Here is a 16,988-nt window from a genome sequence, read left to right on the forward strand (position 1 = left end):
AAAGCAGGTGTGGCACTCAAGTAAATCAAATGAGGAGCAACAAACAAATGAGTGCAAGAAAGCAGGTAAAGTTTTTTGCATACAATGACACAGGGAGATATTTATGAAGGTATACAATTATGGCCTTCAAAAAAAAAAAAAATAAATGAATACATTTTAAAAAAAAAATCCTGTAAACACAGATGACCAAGAAAACGCATGATTTATATTCAAATAAGACCAGAGGCATGCGTGTCTTAGGGGGCTGTGCTCACTGAGGGGCAGTGTCCTTTACATTAGGAGAAGATCTTTCCTGTTTGCTTCACCAGGCACAGAAGGTCTGTGTGATGGCCATTATTCAACCTCGTCATTACGCTTAACTCAAGTCTCGTTTTCTGCCTTTCACAGTGAGAACAGAGAGAGCAGGAGAAATCTATTTTTACTGTCAGGGAGATTCATGCTTTTTCAAGACTATGAGGGGAGTGAGGGGGTTCTGGGGGGGGGTGAGATGACTGACACTCTGAAAGGGGGACAGGCTTCAAACAGAGCACTTAGACACTCAGAAATATTTGCACTTTGGTAACGTTCTATAACTGCTGGATAAAATGATCCGATTTGCAAGCATTTGAATGTTAACTAACAACAATATGCAACAGCTATGCAACATAAAGGATCATAGTAATTAAAATGAAATGAATTAGGCTCCCAAGAGACCTAGTGATTGAGTGTAAATAATTTGTCTCTTTTTGTTTAAACATTTGCACTTAAAAGTCAGTGATCCTTGCCAAAAAAAAAAAAAAAAGGGACAAAAATCACACAGGTGGTGTTATTTTCTGAGGATTTCATGGTCAGTGGATTTACAGGGACTGTTGTGCTGTAAAAACAGCAGGGGCAAACCAAAACGAAAAAGAAAACAAGAAGATTCCTGAGTGGCGAGAACACAAAAGCACACTATCTGAGGTGGAGGGAAATACTCTGTCTCCTGTCGGTCAAAGTGACAATAACATATTGTGGGTGTATGTGAGCTCAATACATGTGACAAAGTACAGACAGCACTGATCACAGTCTGCTGCAATATCACAGATGCACAAAAAACAGTTGGCTGGATTTGCATGGGAATTGAAAAAGAAAAATATACAAATGCACCTATTTAAAAAAACATTAGCTTTGTTTGGATGAGCGTAAAGTCACAGGTTTCAAAACAAGCATGAACTTGGGGGTCTCTCACTGCAGAATACACAACAGACATGCAGTGTAGCCAGGCAAGGGGCGGTTATTGTAAACCATCGCTTTTACACACACCGGGTTCTACCTCAGCTGGTAGAATCAGTGTCTGTGTACATCACACTTGGATCTAAAAACGACTCAGCGGTACATCGTGTGTTATACTGGCTGCTTGGAGTTCAATTCAGTGGGATGATGAAGGTGGAAACATGAGAACATGTATTTATGCTATTTTAACCATATTATTAGCATTGCCATAAAATCCATCTATGAAAATAAAATCCAACACTGAACAATTTAATTGGGAAAAATAACAATACAATAATAAATCCTGGTCTTCTTTACTTTTGCAGTGAAAAGCACAACTCCACCTCTGTGCCATAGTGAAGCAGGAGAGTAGCTTTTATATAGAACCAAGAAGAAGAAAAAATGCAACATCCCAATTGGCTGATCCTGTTTCTCATCAAGGCAGCTGGTATCTAATAAAATGAGATTTTAAAAACAAATGTAATTATAAAAGACTTTATTAGAATCAGTAATGACAAATAAAAGCCTACATTTTAATGGCTTACAGCACCCGGTTGCCCGAGCACAGTGTCAGATCTACTGCTGTTAGATTGAGATTGACCGCTGAGTGACCAGTGCTCATTTCAGAGCCACTTCACAACTGCTTCCTGTTCAGGTCATTAACAGGATCCCTTTAAAATGCCATTCTTCACCGCTTGTCTTGTTTGCGCTCTCCATACAGAGTATGCTGTGGTAATTACACACCACGCTCCCATCTCAAGTGATGTTTGAAAGGCAAATAGCAGACACAGGACAGGGTGATGGGTTGTTTATTCTGATCTGTAAACTGGGAGACGTGTTGCCAAGCAGCCGTGCATAAAAATCATTTATTTAGCGGTGAAGGTTTGTAAATGATTATCTGAAAATATTATCCACACAGTGAAAGGAAATGTCTTCTCTTTTAGTAAGACAAATTAGACAGTCGCTCAACAGTAATAAACTTGACAATAATGGCCAGAAACTATTTGTTCGCTTGACTATGATCCTTTGAGCCCAGCCGTATGAAAATGTCTGGATGACTGCATTAAAAATTAAACAACCATCCAGCACCTCAGGAGCTCGCCTTAAAAATTACAGAACTTGTAACACCATGAAATGAGAGCAATATGAACTTATTTCATGTTTAATGATGACTAAACAAAGCTACAAATTGTACTCGGCTAAAATATCAAACGAAAAAAAATTACAGAATCATTCTGCAGGAAAAGTAGCCCTTCATGGAACTTATGAACAATGTGAACTTTGAAAAAACACACAAGGGCATCCGGCCTGAGCAAGCAGAGGAGCATGACGGAATATGAGACTTCAGGTGTGCTCACATGGACATCCATGTTCTACATGTTGTTCAGGAGTCAAGGTGCAACTCACTCCAATGACATAACATCTTGAACATAAAATGAACTAGTGTCCAGTTCATGCCAAGGATGTTCATTATTGTTGAGATCATGGCTCTGTGTAGGACAATCAAGTTTTTCTATATCAGCAAGCCATGCTTTGTGCTCAAGGCCATCTGTCATGCTGGAAAATGTTTGGGATCCTTAATTCCAGTGAAGGGAAATTGATACAACATACAAAGACAACCTATGCAAACTGCTTCAGACTTTGTGGTAACAGTTTGGAGAAGAACCTGATATGGGTCTGATGGTCAGATATCCATAAACTTTTGGACATATACAAATAACCTGCATCTAAATAATGAATCAGAAACATCTAGAACACAAGCATTTCATCCCAGTCAATGTAGGAATTAATTACCTACTGTCCACTCATTTTGAAATCATATATTACAAGTCAAATCTTCTTTGTGATTAAATCTGTCTGACTAACTCTGGAAAGAAAGCAGGGCAATAATCCAGGTCAACATCTTACATTTCCATTATATGGACCATATAAAGGCTTTTTCTCCTCCTCCTTTTCCTCTTCTCTCTCTCGTATTCCCCGGAGGTGCTTGCTATCTCTTTTAGACAGTGCGCTGTGCAGCTGTTTGTTCCTAACTAAATCACTCTGAACCAGTGGGCACTTGGGGGAAAATGCCTCATGGTATCAAATGATAAAGAAGCCTTTTAAGCAAACAGCACCAGACTTAAAGGCTTTCTACTGACATTCCACGTCATCTATCCTTTCAGGCCACTCCTGCCTTTTTCCATCTTCATCTCCGTATAATGAATAGTAGCTACACAAGAGACTCGTCTCTGTGCCTATTATTTACAACTATTTATAAATACAAATACAGTATTACAGCTAAGGAAATACAGACACAGAACAGCCCGTACAGTATTCTCAGATTTCCACGACTATGCCATTCAGCAGCTTGTTGTGACTGTGCAATTCCCCATTCTGTCCAGGGAATTTCTCTTGGTCTCTCCCAACAACCTAAAGCTAAAGTGCCACTGAGCTTACCTTGCACTTTTCTTTGCCTTTTTCTCCCCTTTTAGCTACTTTAATGCTTTAAAACTCTTAACACTGCATCATATCAATAGTTTAGTGTGATAAGAGCGTTCAACAAGCATGCAAGCTTTTACACAGCTCAGGTCCCCTTTGTTCTGCCAAAGCAGCTCTGCTCCATTGACACATGGACCCCACAAATCATCTAGCCATCACAATTTTATCAATTTTTCAGAGATTCTCGTATCCTTCCCTGATACTAAAAAATCAACTTTGTGAGGTGATGTATGTGGTGTTCACTTGTCTAACGTATCTCAACCCATGACAGGTGCCATGGTAACAAGATGATCAATGTTACTCAGTGGTTAGGCAAAGCTGAAGTGTGTAACGTGACATCACTGTCTGGAACCCAGGTAATTTCCTTCTTCGTGTGAGCACCACGGTTTGGGGATTTTATTGAAGAGAAAAAAAATTAACCATCTGCTTTGCATTGCGGGTGGTGCGGCAAGTGAGCTCAACAGCAAGAAAGTTTTGCACGGGTGCAGGATTATGAATATGTGGCAGCCTCAGAGGTCAAAGTTTATTAACTTGGGCAGAAGCAGAACATTTTCATAGAACGCGTTACAGTTTTCTTAACACTTAAATAACTATCGACAATATAATATAGCTGCCTGATCACTTATATATAGCTGCCTAACTTCATTGTTAAATAAAAAAATTGCCAATTGCATCAATCTTATTGCAGTATGTCTATGCAGTCATCCGTGTAAATTAATGAAATGTATGCAAGGATGCAGACTGCAATTTAAATATGAAAATGGCTTCATTTATCTTGATGTTGTACTTTGCACGCACATGGCTGCTGACGACAAGGTTGTTTATTTTCAATATCTTTGTCTTCTCAGCAGGTACTGCATTTGTAGTCAGGCCTCCATGTTAAACTAAAGTAGAGCCATCCATCCATCCATCTATCTATCCATCTATCTCAGCTGTCTCTTGTAGTAATGGTTATGCTCTGGATTTGTGATGCACTGCATGGAAACTGTGTTGGCTTGAGGGAGGTAGACTTTTCTGTTCACTGTCTGTTAGCATCTACGATCAACCTGGAGGCAGTACACATCTTAATGCACATCATTAAGACGTCAATTAAGGTTTAATAAGTGCTCTGTGTTTTGGACTGATAAAGGTCTTTAGGCAGGAAGGAGACTGATACAGACCACAAGATGGGTTGAAACAGCTGTTATTTAGTATTGTGTGTTAGTGTGGACAACATCTCACACATCACGGAGGTTGATGATGTGGAGCAAAGCTAATAAAGCCTAGGACAATATTAAGTACTCGCAAAGCTATAGGACGATTACCTCTACCAAAAGGTACTTGTCGACAATTGTTCTGCATTAGTAAAAAGTACTGTATCAAGCCACAGGTAAGGTGTGGGCATATTTAAAACAAAAAAAATGAAACTGCTTCATTTAAATAAAAATATATTTTCTAGTTGCATTTAATTGCCTAATTAAACACACAAAAAAAATGTAACTTGGGATCCTTCCTATCAATCACAATAATGCACACAGCGCAACTTTAATGAACATCACATCTTACAACGTAGACTGCTCAGACCCGGGTTAAGCTAAGAATAGACATGTTTAGAATATTTCATTATGCTTTAGTACAATACAACCAATAAACTCACACCACAAACCAGAAGCATATAGACATACTTGAGGAGTATTCACATCTGTCTTTTCCTCCCAGACATTCAAAGCAGTCATAATGATACGTTTTGGCTTCAGTATTGGCAGAAATACATTTCTTGGATGGCTTTGCGTCTATGAAATGCAGATGCTTATACAGGTCTACGCATGCAACGCTACTGGAAAACACGCTCAGTGCACCTGTTACACAGTTCCACATCACCACTCGCAACGTGTAACCATCCATAAAATGCATCACGTCAACAAGACATGGACATGCTGTTATTGAAGACTAATTAACTTGAGATATCAAAAAGTGAGATGTAATAACCACATCACACCACCCCACTATCGTTTGCCTGTCTGCCATTTGTTTAATTCCTTTATTATGTAGAACTGTTCAGAAGTCTCTATCATTGTATACATTAATACAATCAACTACACCATCAACCTAAAACTCTCTTCAGGGTATTAAATATACACAGAAAACAAACAGGAGGGGGAAGAGTGTAAGTTTAGATGCTTCAGGAAAAGGTAGGTCTTCACCTGCTGGTTGAAGATATCCAGTGACTCAGCTGTTCTGACATCTCTGGGAAGTTTATTCTACCACCTCGGTGCCAGAACAGAGAAGAGTCTTGTTGTATACTTAACTCTTACGCTGAGAGATGGTGTGACCAGTCGAGCAGTGCTGGTAGATCTGAGGAAGCGAGGTGTAGTGTGAGGAGTGAAAACAGCTTTGAGGTAAGAGGGAGCTGGTCCATTTTTGGCTTTGTAGCCAAGCATCTGTGTTTTGAACCTGATGTGTACAGCTACTGGAAGCCAGTGGAGGGAGTGCAGCATAAGGGTGGTATGTGAGAACTTAGGCAGGTTGAAAACAAGTGGTGAAGCTGCATTTTGGATCATTTACAAAGTACATTCATAGTTGGACCTGCAAGCAGTGAGTTGCAGAAGTTCGGTTTGAAATAAGAGACTGAACAATGCATTACACATAGAACACAATCATGGGGACGACTGATGACTTGACGGTTGTCCAGAGGACACTCACTGACAACCTCCATAAGGACGGTAAGCCACAGAAATCATTGTTGAAATGGCTGGTTGTTCACAGAGTGCTGCATCAAAGCATATTAATGGAAAGTGTGGTAGGAAACGGTGCACAAGCTACAGGGATGACCGTAACCTTGAGTAGATTGTCACGTGAAGCTGATTCAAGAACATGGGGGAGCTTCACAAAGAGTGAACTGAGGTTGGAGTCCAGCAAATGGGCTACAAGTGTCGCATTCCTAGTGTAAAGTTACTCCTGAATCAGAGACAACATCAGAAGCATCTTACCTGGGCTTAGGAGAAGAAGAACTGGAGCATTCCAAGTCCTCGTTTCACATGAAAGTAAATTTCACATTTTATCTGTTAATCAAAGAGTCTGGAGAAAGAGGGAGACTCACAAGCCAATCCAAGCTACTTGAAGTCCAGTGTGAAGTGTTCACAGTCAGAGATGATTTGGGGTGCCATGTCATCTGCTCTTGTTGGTCCACTGTGTTTTACTAAGTCCAAAGTCAATGCATCAGTGTATCAAGAGATTTTAGACCACTTCATGCTTCCATCTGCTAAACAAGCTTTATGGAGATGCTGATTTCCTTTTCCAGAAGGACTTGTCACCTGCCCGCTGTGTCAAAACTACTGTACTCTGAACTGGTTTGCTGACTGTGGTCTAACTGTGTTTGACTGGCCGGCCAACTCACCTGACTTGAACCCTATAGAGAATCTATGGGGCGTATTGTCAAGAGGAAGATGAGACACCAGGACCCAGAATACAGATGAGCTGAAGGCCACTATCAAAGCAATCTGGGCTTCCATTACACCTCAGCAGTGCCACAGGCAGATCGCCTCCATCCCAAGCCTCAATGATGCAGTAATTTGTGCAAAAGGAGCCCCATCCAAATATTACATGCATAAATGAACATACTTTACTCAAAATTTTGACTTCTGTTTAATAAATAATTTTTTATTATTTTAAAAAAATAAGTTTCCTTGATGCTCACATCTTTTGCGGCTTACCTGTATACACTTAAAAATGATCACTCATAAAACAGAGCAATGAAATAGTGATTAAAATCTCAGCAAATGTGCAGCTAAAGTTTGGAGTTCCCTTAAGGTAAAACTTATTCAGCTTCTTAGTGGTTTTATTAGTGTGTGTATGTGAAAGAATCCTGTTGTTTTTTTGTTTGTTTTTTTAGCAGAATTGATTGAGATTAACAAAGAATGGTATTGATAAAGTCCTGTTTGTTTGGTTTATTTGGATTTATCTCTCGGTCAGCAGTCGCCTGTTAACTAGCTAAATCCTGTTTCATTGATTAAAGGTCATAGTAATAGTAAAGTGGAGCAGCCTGGAGCACAATAAAACTTAATTACATGCTCCTCCCTCTGATCTGATTAAACGCTCACATCACTCTTCTCTGTTGTACACAGCCGAATTGCTTTGTTAAAGTGACCAAGAAAAAACATACAGGCACAACGCACATTTAGCATCAGTCATAATAATTGGATCTTGAATCGGCGAGGTGAATGGGTTGAGATCGGATCGGACTAATACCTTAGAACTAAATCATTGCTGGATTGGTGTTGGATTTGACATCATTTCTGATCTGCTACACTGGTGTATTTTCACGACACACACATTAGACATCAATTTGGTAACAAAGTGCTGACAAGAACCACTAAAGCTTTAGAACATTATGTACTTCTTAAAATTTCTGTAAATAGTGCTCCAACAACTAAAAATATAACCATGAATCTTTAACTGAGACATTATTCCACAGTATGCAGCACTTATCTACTTATGCTGTGCTTAAATAGGGTAAAAAAAAAAAAGTTGTATTTACTACCTTAATGCCTCACCATACAAGTTTCTATGCACCCAGAGAACTAAAATGTGTGCCTTGGCTTTAGATAAACGCTCTGTTATCAATGTGTGGGGCTGTTTTTTTCTGTTAGTGCTATCTCCATTAGCTCACAATGGCTCCGCAGCCTGACAAACTCCACTGAGCAAAACACTCCAATCTGCCTCTGAACATTCGGGAAACATTCTTTTACATGTATTCTTATACAACAGTTAGTTGTGGTCCACTAATGCGTCAAGCGGTAAAGAAATCGTGCTAATATTTATTATGACTGCACTAAGAAGTGTGCATCACGTCACTCCTTTGTGTTCAAAACATAAAATTTACTAACCCTAGTTCTACACAGTTAATACGGTGAAGTTATCAGTGAAGATGGCAAGCTATCATTTTCATGAATGTAACTTTTGACGTGTTATGAAATCTTTTCGGATGAAGATTTAAGGGACGTTTATTAAAAAGCGCGTTTAATAGGGAAGCACAAATCAGTTTAAGCAAGTGGTCCTGCCTGAGGGCTATAACGTGAGTGTTACTTCTTCAGGGTCCATTTCCACTAATGAAGCAAAGATAAACAGAACATTTGGTTATCCTGCGTCTGAAAGGTCAGCTACTCAATATTTAATTTTTGTTAGTAGAGCTGTTGTATAAAAGATTGTACTGCACTCGTAATCATGCTGTTATAATGAAGATCAGCACGGCGACGCCACCTACACCGACTTACAGCTGTGCCGATACTCAGGTTAAAACACACTCATGCTCAAGTGTTTATCCTTAGACCTCTGCATCTAATGATCAGAAATCACCTATATCTATCTCTGAGTGTCCCAGGCATCCAGTTAAGCCGTGAACTAGCATTCATTGAATCCCGTTAATTACATTTTTGGGTCACTCAGGAATAAAACCCCAGACCAAACAATAGAGCAATGAAACTTCAGTTTCAAATCTGCTTACTACAGTCTGGCTACACCAAGTAGACACACAGCTCAGCAATACAGAGGCTGCAATTTTTTAAACATTTCCTTCCCTTGCATCACAGTAATGTAGCATCTCAGGAAACCAACTAGACAAGACATGCAGGGACTTGCAGGGACCATTTAAGGGAGGAAAAGATTTCTATCAAAAGATGTAAGGCTCGGTATAGAAGTGCTACAAGACCACAACCTCCTGTAAGCTTGGGGATACACCTTCATCTTAAACCTGTTTACCTCAGGTCTTCTTTTCTCCACTTGGTGGATTAGCTTTGGCAGGTGTGAGCTAACTCAATTAGTGTGATCTTCATAAGGCTATCTTGATTACTTCTAGATACACTGAGCCTCTGGTGCACACAGATACATATGCTAACTTTCTACTTATTCAGCGATCGGATTAGGAGAAAAATTTTAGGTTCTGCAGGACGTTATTACACAGATTTATCATTATGAAAAATTACCATTCGAGAACCATTACCAATGCAGAATCAGACTCTGGATTATAAAGTCTTCGGGGGAAAGAAACACTAATCAAATGAAGAAATCCAGAGAAAACATCCCAGTGCTTACTGATAAAGCACTTATTGAATCGCAAATACTTCATACGTAAAGAATAGCTCATAGCAATATAAAATAGATCAACAGCTTTAGTAATTCTGATAAAGACCATTAATGAAACAATTTTTAAAACCAAATATCAAAAAAGTCCCAAATACATCTGTTTATTAAAAAAATTAATAAATAAAAAGTTTGGAAGACAAAAAATAAAAGATTTTTTTTGAAAATCATATAGCATGTTAGAGACCTACTTCTTTCCCTGTTAATTTCATAAGGTGAATTTCTATCCATCCATCCATCCATCCATCTAATCCTATCCTATCTGATCGGGAAGTGAATAAACATGAATGTTTTCAGCATAATGCTAATGCTGAACCATTTAAAAAAAAATATCACGAGGGCCTAATGTAGTCTTTAGTTTCGAGTTTCTACCGCTTATTAGTCATGTATTGTATTGTAATGAGAGCACTGATTAACGGGAACTGACCAGACCGAGCCATACAACACCAAAAAATAATTGATCTTACAAATGTAGAGGTTTCGGTCTGTTTTAAAACCAGTGCTCACTAAATGTGCTTCCCAACTGTCTTCATTTTGATCATGTAAATTGGAAGTAACCTTGAAGTGAAAGTCACGCTGAGCTGTAAATGTAATGCAGGACTTTAAAGAGTTTTGCTAGCGACAATTTCAAAGCTTTGATGCCCCATGTCTCAAAAGTGATTCTGAAAAAATAAAGTCAGAGGTGTTTATAGTGAGCTGAATCTCCACATTTGAAATGTAAATGAAATCAAATTTAGCTGCTTCCAATGTAACTGACCTTACAGCATCACAGCACATGAACTCTAACACAAGGCAACAAGAGGACAGGAACGTGATTGGCAGCTATGTGATGCATACGGCTTATTGGGGAAAGCGCAAGCTCTTTATTTTAGTCCTAAGTCTTAACTCCTTTCATGTGATACAACAATAACTTATTTTTACATGAAACGAATAGCTGCACACATCCTAAACAAGAGAATCTCTTGGATCTCTCATTTCTTGCCCTGATGAAAGGCTTTGGCCTAAAAACTAATTGGAACAGTTTTGTCATTGTACACAGAAAGCTTGTGCCCTATCGATTTTCACTGCTTGCAATTTAGTATTAAAAAAAAAACTTGATAAATGATCGTCTGGAACTGGGAGCCTTAAAAAAAGCCAGAGTTACACACAGGTCCTCCATGTGTGGTTTGAGAAGAGAATAAGAGAATGTAATGCTAAGATCAGCTGTGCAGAAGTTGACAGACTTAGTTAGATATTGGGTTTTTAATTGATTCTACAGAATTATGCAGATAAAAAAAAAGGTAACGAGAAAATACAACAGTATGTTAATAGCTTTGCTCTCTAAATGTATTAAGGTCGATGGGTCTTGCAGCACAACATGAGATTAAACGATGGATCAATGGATTTAGTGCCGGTATAAAACCATCTCCCGCAGTTCACTACTCAGGTCATCCTTAAAAATATTCTTGTTTGCCGTAACCCGACCGACTGTGTCAATTTAGGGCCGACTCAATTTTTTATTTTTTATTTTTTTGCTTTAAGTCCGGTTGTAAATTTGCGTTAAGATCGACCAATTTTGTTTTTACTCTTCAAACAATTAATACAAAAGCAATAAAATATTATTAATTAAATTTTAGTAAGTAATGTAAATAAAAAAATTGCCTAGGCCTACATACAAAAGAAGGCTACGTTCTTTCTTTTAAATAAAAACCTGTGACATCATCTATGTTTATGTCACACTATGGCCTGTGCGTTCGCTTCGTCTCCTACTCTTATTCACTGTCAGAGTCAACGGTTCGTGCTTGGTAATGATGGCTGCGGCTGCAGTAAACAAAATGTTAGCGGTCACAGTTTAAAGTCATACGGGTTCGGGCACCATAATACATCTAAAAAATTCACTAAAACAGCTCGACACCGCTTTAACTTGTCGGTTGCAAATGAGGTTTGCAATGATGCGCCCGAAGGCACAGGTTGAAGACCCAGTCAGTGACATCACGATATGCTAATTTGTTTAAATTCATACCTATGTAATCACCATAACCAAAATTGTACTTTTTTTTTCCATTGAAACTTGAAAAAAAAATATATAGACCTAAATAAAAAATTTTTTTTTTACTGTTACTGCAAACCAAAATATTTTTATGGATGGCCTCATTCACAAAGTTTGTGTTATTTATTTTCACCTGTTAGCAAAATATTTTACAAATTTGCATTATTTAAGTTTTGCATTATGTAGTTTTACTACGTAGTCACTGATAATTGACATAACCATAATAATAACAAAAATAAGACAAGAGTGGAATAAAGTATAAAAAATGTAATATTTTATTTGTAAAATAATCATCAGCCAATATTCTTAGACAAAAGCCCCGTTTTGCTGCAGTTAATTGTTACAGACCCTGCAATAGTTGGCATAACCTGGAACAGACCACAGAACACACCACGGCACCGACCACGGCCCGGAGCAAGTGATAGACAACGCTCGTGTCTGTCTACAGAGCTCAGGCCAGAATGAGCTAATCTCTGTGGGTCATGAATGAAAGCAGATGACCAGGCAGCAGAATACATTATTCATGATCAGCGACTCTACTACCGTAAACTCAATAATGCAGCAGAGCTGAAAAACACACACAAGTGGCATGAGTAAGCATTCAGACAGCTTCTTAATGGTCCAGCACAACCACAAGAAAGGTGAAAAATTATCCATTATTTCTACATCATCTATTACAGCATGATATTGGATATACATTGTCTTGCAACCTGAACACCAGCCAGTGCAGTTTTTAACAGATTAAAGTCCACCGAGTTAGAGAGTTATCAGTAAAGTGGGCCTTAGTGGCAATGTAATAAATACCCAAACACAAATATTACTAGTCGTATAAAAAAATAGTAATTACATGGTTTTTGGCAAAAATGTCTCTGTAACAGCCGAATTAACTAATTAAAACAGATATCTTAATATTTCTGGACAAACAGCAGTAAGACCTGAGGGGAATAGACCTGCTCAGCTCTTCATGCTAACTGAACAAGTATACTTTTTTTTTTAAACCTAACTAACCCGAGTGGTTGTCATGCTAGATTGACATTAAATTAACTAAATGAAAGAATTACATAAGGTGAGCATGCAAGAACATGCACTTGTACGTAATTCTAGGCAAGGCAAGTTTATTTGTATAGCACATTTCACACACAGAGGTCATTCAAAGTGCTTTACATAGAAATTAGAAAACAATTTATAAGAGAGAAAAAAATATATATATATATGAAAAAATAAGAAACATTCTAGCCTTAAGAAAGTGCTAGCTATGCAGCATATTTATTGCTTATTCAAAAGAACCTGTCCAAGGAAGAAAAGTGCTATAATTATTGATCTTACAACGTTACCTACACCAGCGCAAATCCAGATTGTAGCATCTGGCATGGAAGCCTTTCAACACGAGCCTGCTAGCACCGCTGAGCTTCGGTGAGTGAGAATAAAAGCCGCCACCCTTGTTTAGATGCGTTATACATCCTGTTCTTTGATGCACGGATTTGCAATATGCCTTGTGATATATTATATACCAAGGGAAACCTTTGATGTGTACAAGCATACAAAACCTGCATTATTCTGAAATGAATGATTTCTGTTACTTGGACTGTGCGAGGTGCTGTGATGGATCAAAACACAGCACTGCAACATTCTTCAGAAGTACAGTGACCTTTTTATATTATTATTTCCCACAGTGTACAAGTTAATAACCAACAAAACATTGGTCATATTCAACAGACCTTGAGATAACGTGCGTTTTCCATTCAGTCAATGATTTATGGAAATTACAGCATTCTGTTTACATCATCAATCAGCAAAGTCCAGACAGGAAATGGGGTCATGTTAAAAAATAAAAGAAGAATAATTATAATATATATATTTATTTTCCCTTAATATACATAATGGCAATGTTATGTTAGCTTTAAAAGGTGGTGAGAAGAAATTTGTACAGGTTTGTGGCTGCATGAAAAAAGGATAAAGAGGAAAGCTAATTCTATAACATGACTGATTAAATAAGCACACAGGAAGCTGTAATTCATCCACCATTTCTTTCCATGCTGCATCCCTTTACAGAAACAAGTCCTATGTATAACGCCTGTCGTGATACAGCTGGGATGAGACGTCAAAGACACATTGTCTCTGCTGCAGTTTTTCAACAAGCAACATTTCACCATCATATCTAAAACTGTACCATAGATTTTGCATCAGCCTATTAGGGGTATTTTGATGCATACCATAACAGCAGTCTCACTGTATTGGGCCACAGTGGCACTAAATTGGCTGCTGGTGAGCATCTCCATCTTTGTCAAGGCCTATTTTAATTATATTAGTCACGATAGCCAGACACTAAAATGTGCAATTTCAATGAATCGGGTTATAGACCTAGTCTATAAGGCACTGGCATATGATATTTTCTCTATAACATTATTATAATAGCTGGCATTTAAAAAATCTATTAGATAAACTTGTATATGCATATTAACAACTTGTCTGTTGGATTGAGGATTGACAAACATGTCCACATATAGAAACGTCATCACACAGGAATGAATAGTTAACAGTGTGGAAAGTTTCACCTCACCAAAAAAACTGGTTAGTTTCATCCACAAACTCAGTGCTGTAAGCACTAGAAAGACGTGCGCCTCTATTGCACCATCACTACATTTCCATGCAAGTCAGGTCTTCTTGTTCATGCTCATTCCTGTATCTAAAATTAAACAGCATGTAAAAAGGTCCACCAAACTAATCAAACACCAATCTAACCAAAAAGAAAATTACCTGATTTCTGACAAAATCATACTACTTTGACCCATCACACACAAGATGTTAGACATGCACTTTAGAGAGCTTTTTAATTTTTCTCTCACCTGTGTCGATGCTCATCGTGTACTCCTTGCCCGTGTATGACCTGGCCACTGCTATGTCGTCCTTCCTTCCCAGGCTCAATGTGCGGTATCAAAACATCCTCCAACCCCAAATCAAAGCGCTTGTGCTTGGAACTGTCTGGAAGGAAGAAAAAGGCTCCAAAACAAAGGGTGATAAAGGCACTGAGGATGAGGAGGAGGATAAACTTCTCTGAGAGCCGCAAGGTTGCTCTGTGGTGGGGAAACGACGAAGCACCTGGGGATAGAGTGGGTATCCTGCGCCCCGACAGTGGCAAAAGAGCTTGCGTGGTCATATTCTGATGTTCAGATATCAAACAGGGAATATGGAGGGTCAAATGTCAAAGCTCTCTCATGTAGACCACTTCTATTATCTCATCACAGCAGACATGTTCCCATGTGCCAAAGCGGTGTGTACACCCTGGTCATAAAGAATGCATCCATCAGAGAACTTTCCTCATTTTTTTCTGAAAAGAAAGAAAATATTTTCACTCAACATAAACGTGACTGACTTGTGGAAGCTGAATAGCCATTTTCAGTTTCCATGGCAATTCCAGGCTCTTATAATGGCAAATGTTTACCTAGAGTTTAACGGAGTAACACTGCCTAGAAATTGATATGAAAACACTATCCAGTAATATAACAAGCAAGAAATTAAGCAAATTTACACGAACTAAATAAACCTTGGCTTACTTGACAGCCGTCATGAATTCATATCGCTACGTGAAATGCTAACGGGTAGCAAGCTAATGTACAAGCTTTGAAATAACACCCTGATAAGCCTTTAGAATATTCGTTCACAAAAATTATTAGTAACATTGCTTCTGTAAACATATAAACATCATATCAGAGGTCCGTTTTTTTAAATTCCCCAATAAAAAGGTTGAGCTAGAATTCAGTAGCCTAGCTTAAGCTCGCGCAGCCTGTTGTTATCGTTACAGTAGCTGTTACAGTGAGCTAGCACTGAGCTGTCACACCTGACTGTACAGGTAACATTAAACTACCCCGAGTTAACACGTTCCCACATACCGTGAGGATCCTCGTTCCCATTCACGATCTGCTTGTCGTCATACAAAAACGTTTCCCGACTTCAAGATGACTTTTGGACAAGAAAGCTAACCATTAGCTAGCTAGATTAGCTCGTTAATAGCGTTTAACAGCGGGCGCGTGCTTCCTCGCCGGCAGCGCGAGGCCGTATTTCATTCACAGTACTAGGATACGAAGGGACGTGGATAGTTTTCTACATGAACGCAAATACGTCGTGACACTGTCAGTTATACCAACCAACAAATAAATTATACAGCATTTGTTTAAAGGTTTATATAAGTTTAATAAATGCCCAGCCACGAAATTGTACGCTGGAATATGAGTATGCACGCGCGCAGATGAGAGGAACAGGCCCCGGCGCGCGCCGCTGCCTTGGCAACAGCGAGATTACCGTTAGCACAGCGTCCTCACAAACCCGAAAGGGTCCGGAAAAACAGATACTCTAAATACCTAAGAAACATTTATCTAAAAAAAGATGTCGGTGCGAATTAAATGAACACGAGCTGCACTCAATGCCGCGCCTCTGTCTCTCTCTCTAGCTAGTGAAGCTAACTCTGTTTAGCTGCCCGATCATCTGTCTCTGCCTGTAGCATGTAGCATGTAGCCTGTACCGGATCCCCTCATATTGCTGCTCCGGCTTAAAACGACGCCACTGGAGCAAAAAAAATATTCACAACAATGTTTTCATATAGATAAAAGCTTTGAGAATATCTGTATCTTCAAGTCCTCAAAGTGAAATGAAGCTCATTTGGACATCCCATTTTGTTCAGTAGCCATGGACACCGCCAGCCTCTAATGTCCATGATGTTGTTCCTGCAACAGCTAGCTAGGCGCCTGACCCCGCCCCTCAGCACAACTGACCCCGCCCATCAGCCACATGACTCCGCCCATCCTCCCGCCTGCATCCCATCAGCGAGCGCCGCCTGGTAAAGCCAGGGACTGTCGCAGAATTACAAATCACGACAAAACGAAAACACTTGCCTCTGTCTCAGGGGCTAAAAAAATTACCCACCACGTCTTACACCAAAACTCTTTACTAGAGTAAATAACACAATTTCTTATAAGTTATTAAGGTACTTCAGTAGTCATTTCTATTTACTCATTCTCCAAACGTTATATCCTAATGATATAGCATTGTTACAGCAGTGGAGTCATTCAGATTCCTGGGAACCACAATCTCCCAGGACCTCAAGTGGGACATTCACATTGACTCCACTGTGAAA

General features: G+C 39.0%; 1 protein-coding gene across 2 annotated transcripts in view; it reads right to left on the reverse strand.

The window, feature by feature from the left end:
* man1a2 (mannosidase, alpha, class 1A, member 2) overlaps nucleotides 1-16,601 on the reverse strand; it is a 59,070-nt gene extending 42,469 nt beyond the window's left edge. The window contains exons 1-2 of one of the 2 annotated variants that reach the window (XM_027164309.2): nucleotides 15,748-16,601; nucleotides 14,704-15,185 (exon numbers count right to left, since the gene is read on the reverse strand). In XM_027164309.2, the coding sequence (XP_027020110.1) occupies nucleotides 14,704-15,014 (311 nt within the window). In that variant the 5' untranslated portion in view covers nucleotides 15,015-15,185; nucleotides 15,748-16,601. Of the gene's footprint in view, nucleotides 1-13,195; nucleotides 13,618-14,703; nucleotides 15,186-15,747 lie in introns of those variants that run through there. The other variant, XM_047814748.1, reaches the window with a different exon arrangement.
* Between the last annotated feature and the right edge of the window lie 387 nt (nucleotides 16,602-16,988).

This window comes from Tachysurus fulvidraco, chromosome 6 (genome assembly GCF_022655615.1).
Source record: "Tachysurus fulvidraco isolate hzauxx_2018 chromosome 6, HZAU_PFXX_2.0, whole genome shotgun sequence".
Lineage (NCBI taxonomy): Eukaryota > Metazoa > Chordata > Actinopteri > Siluriformes > Bagridae > Tachysurus > Tachysurus fulvidraco.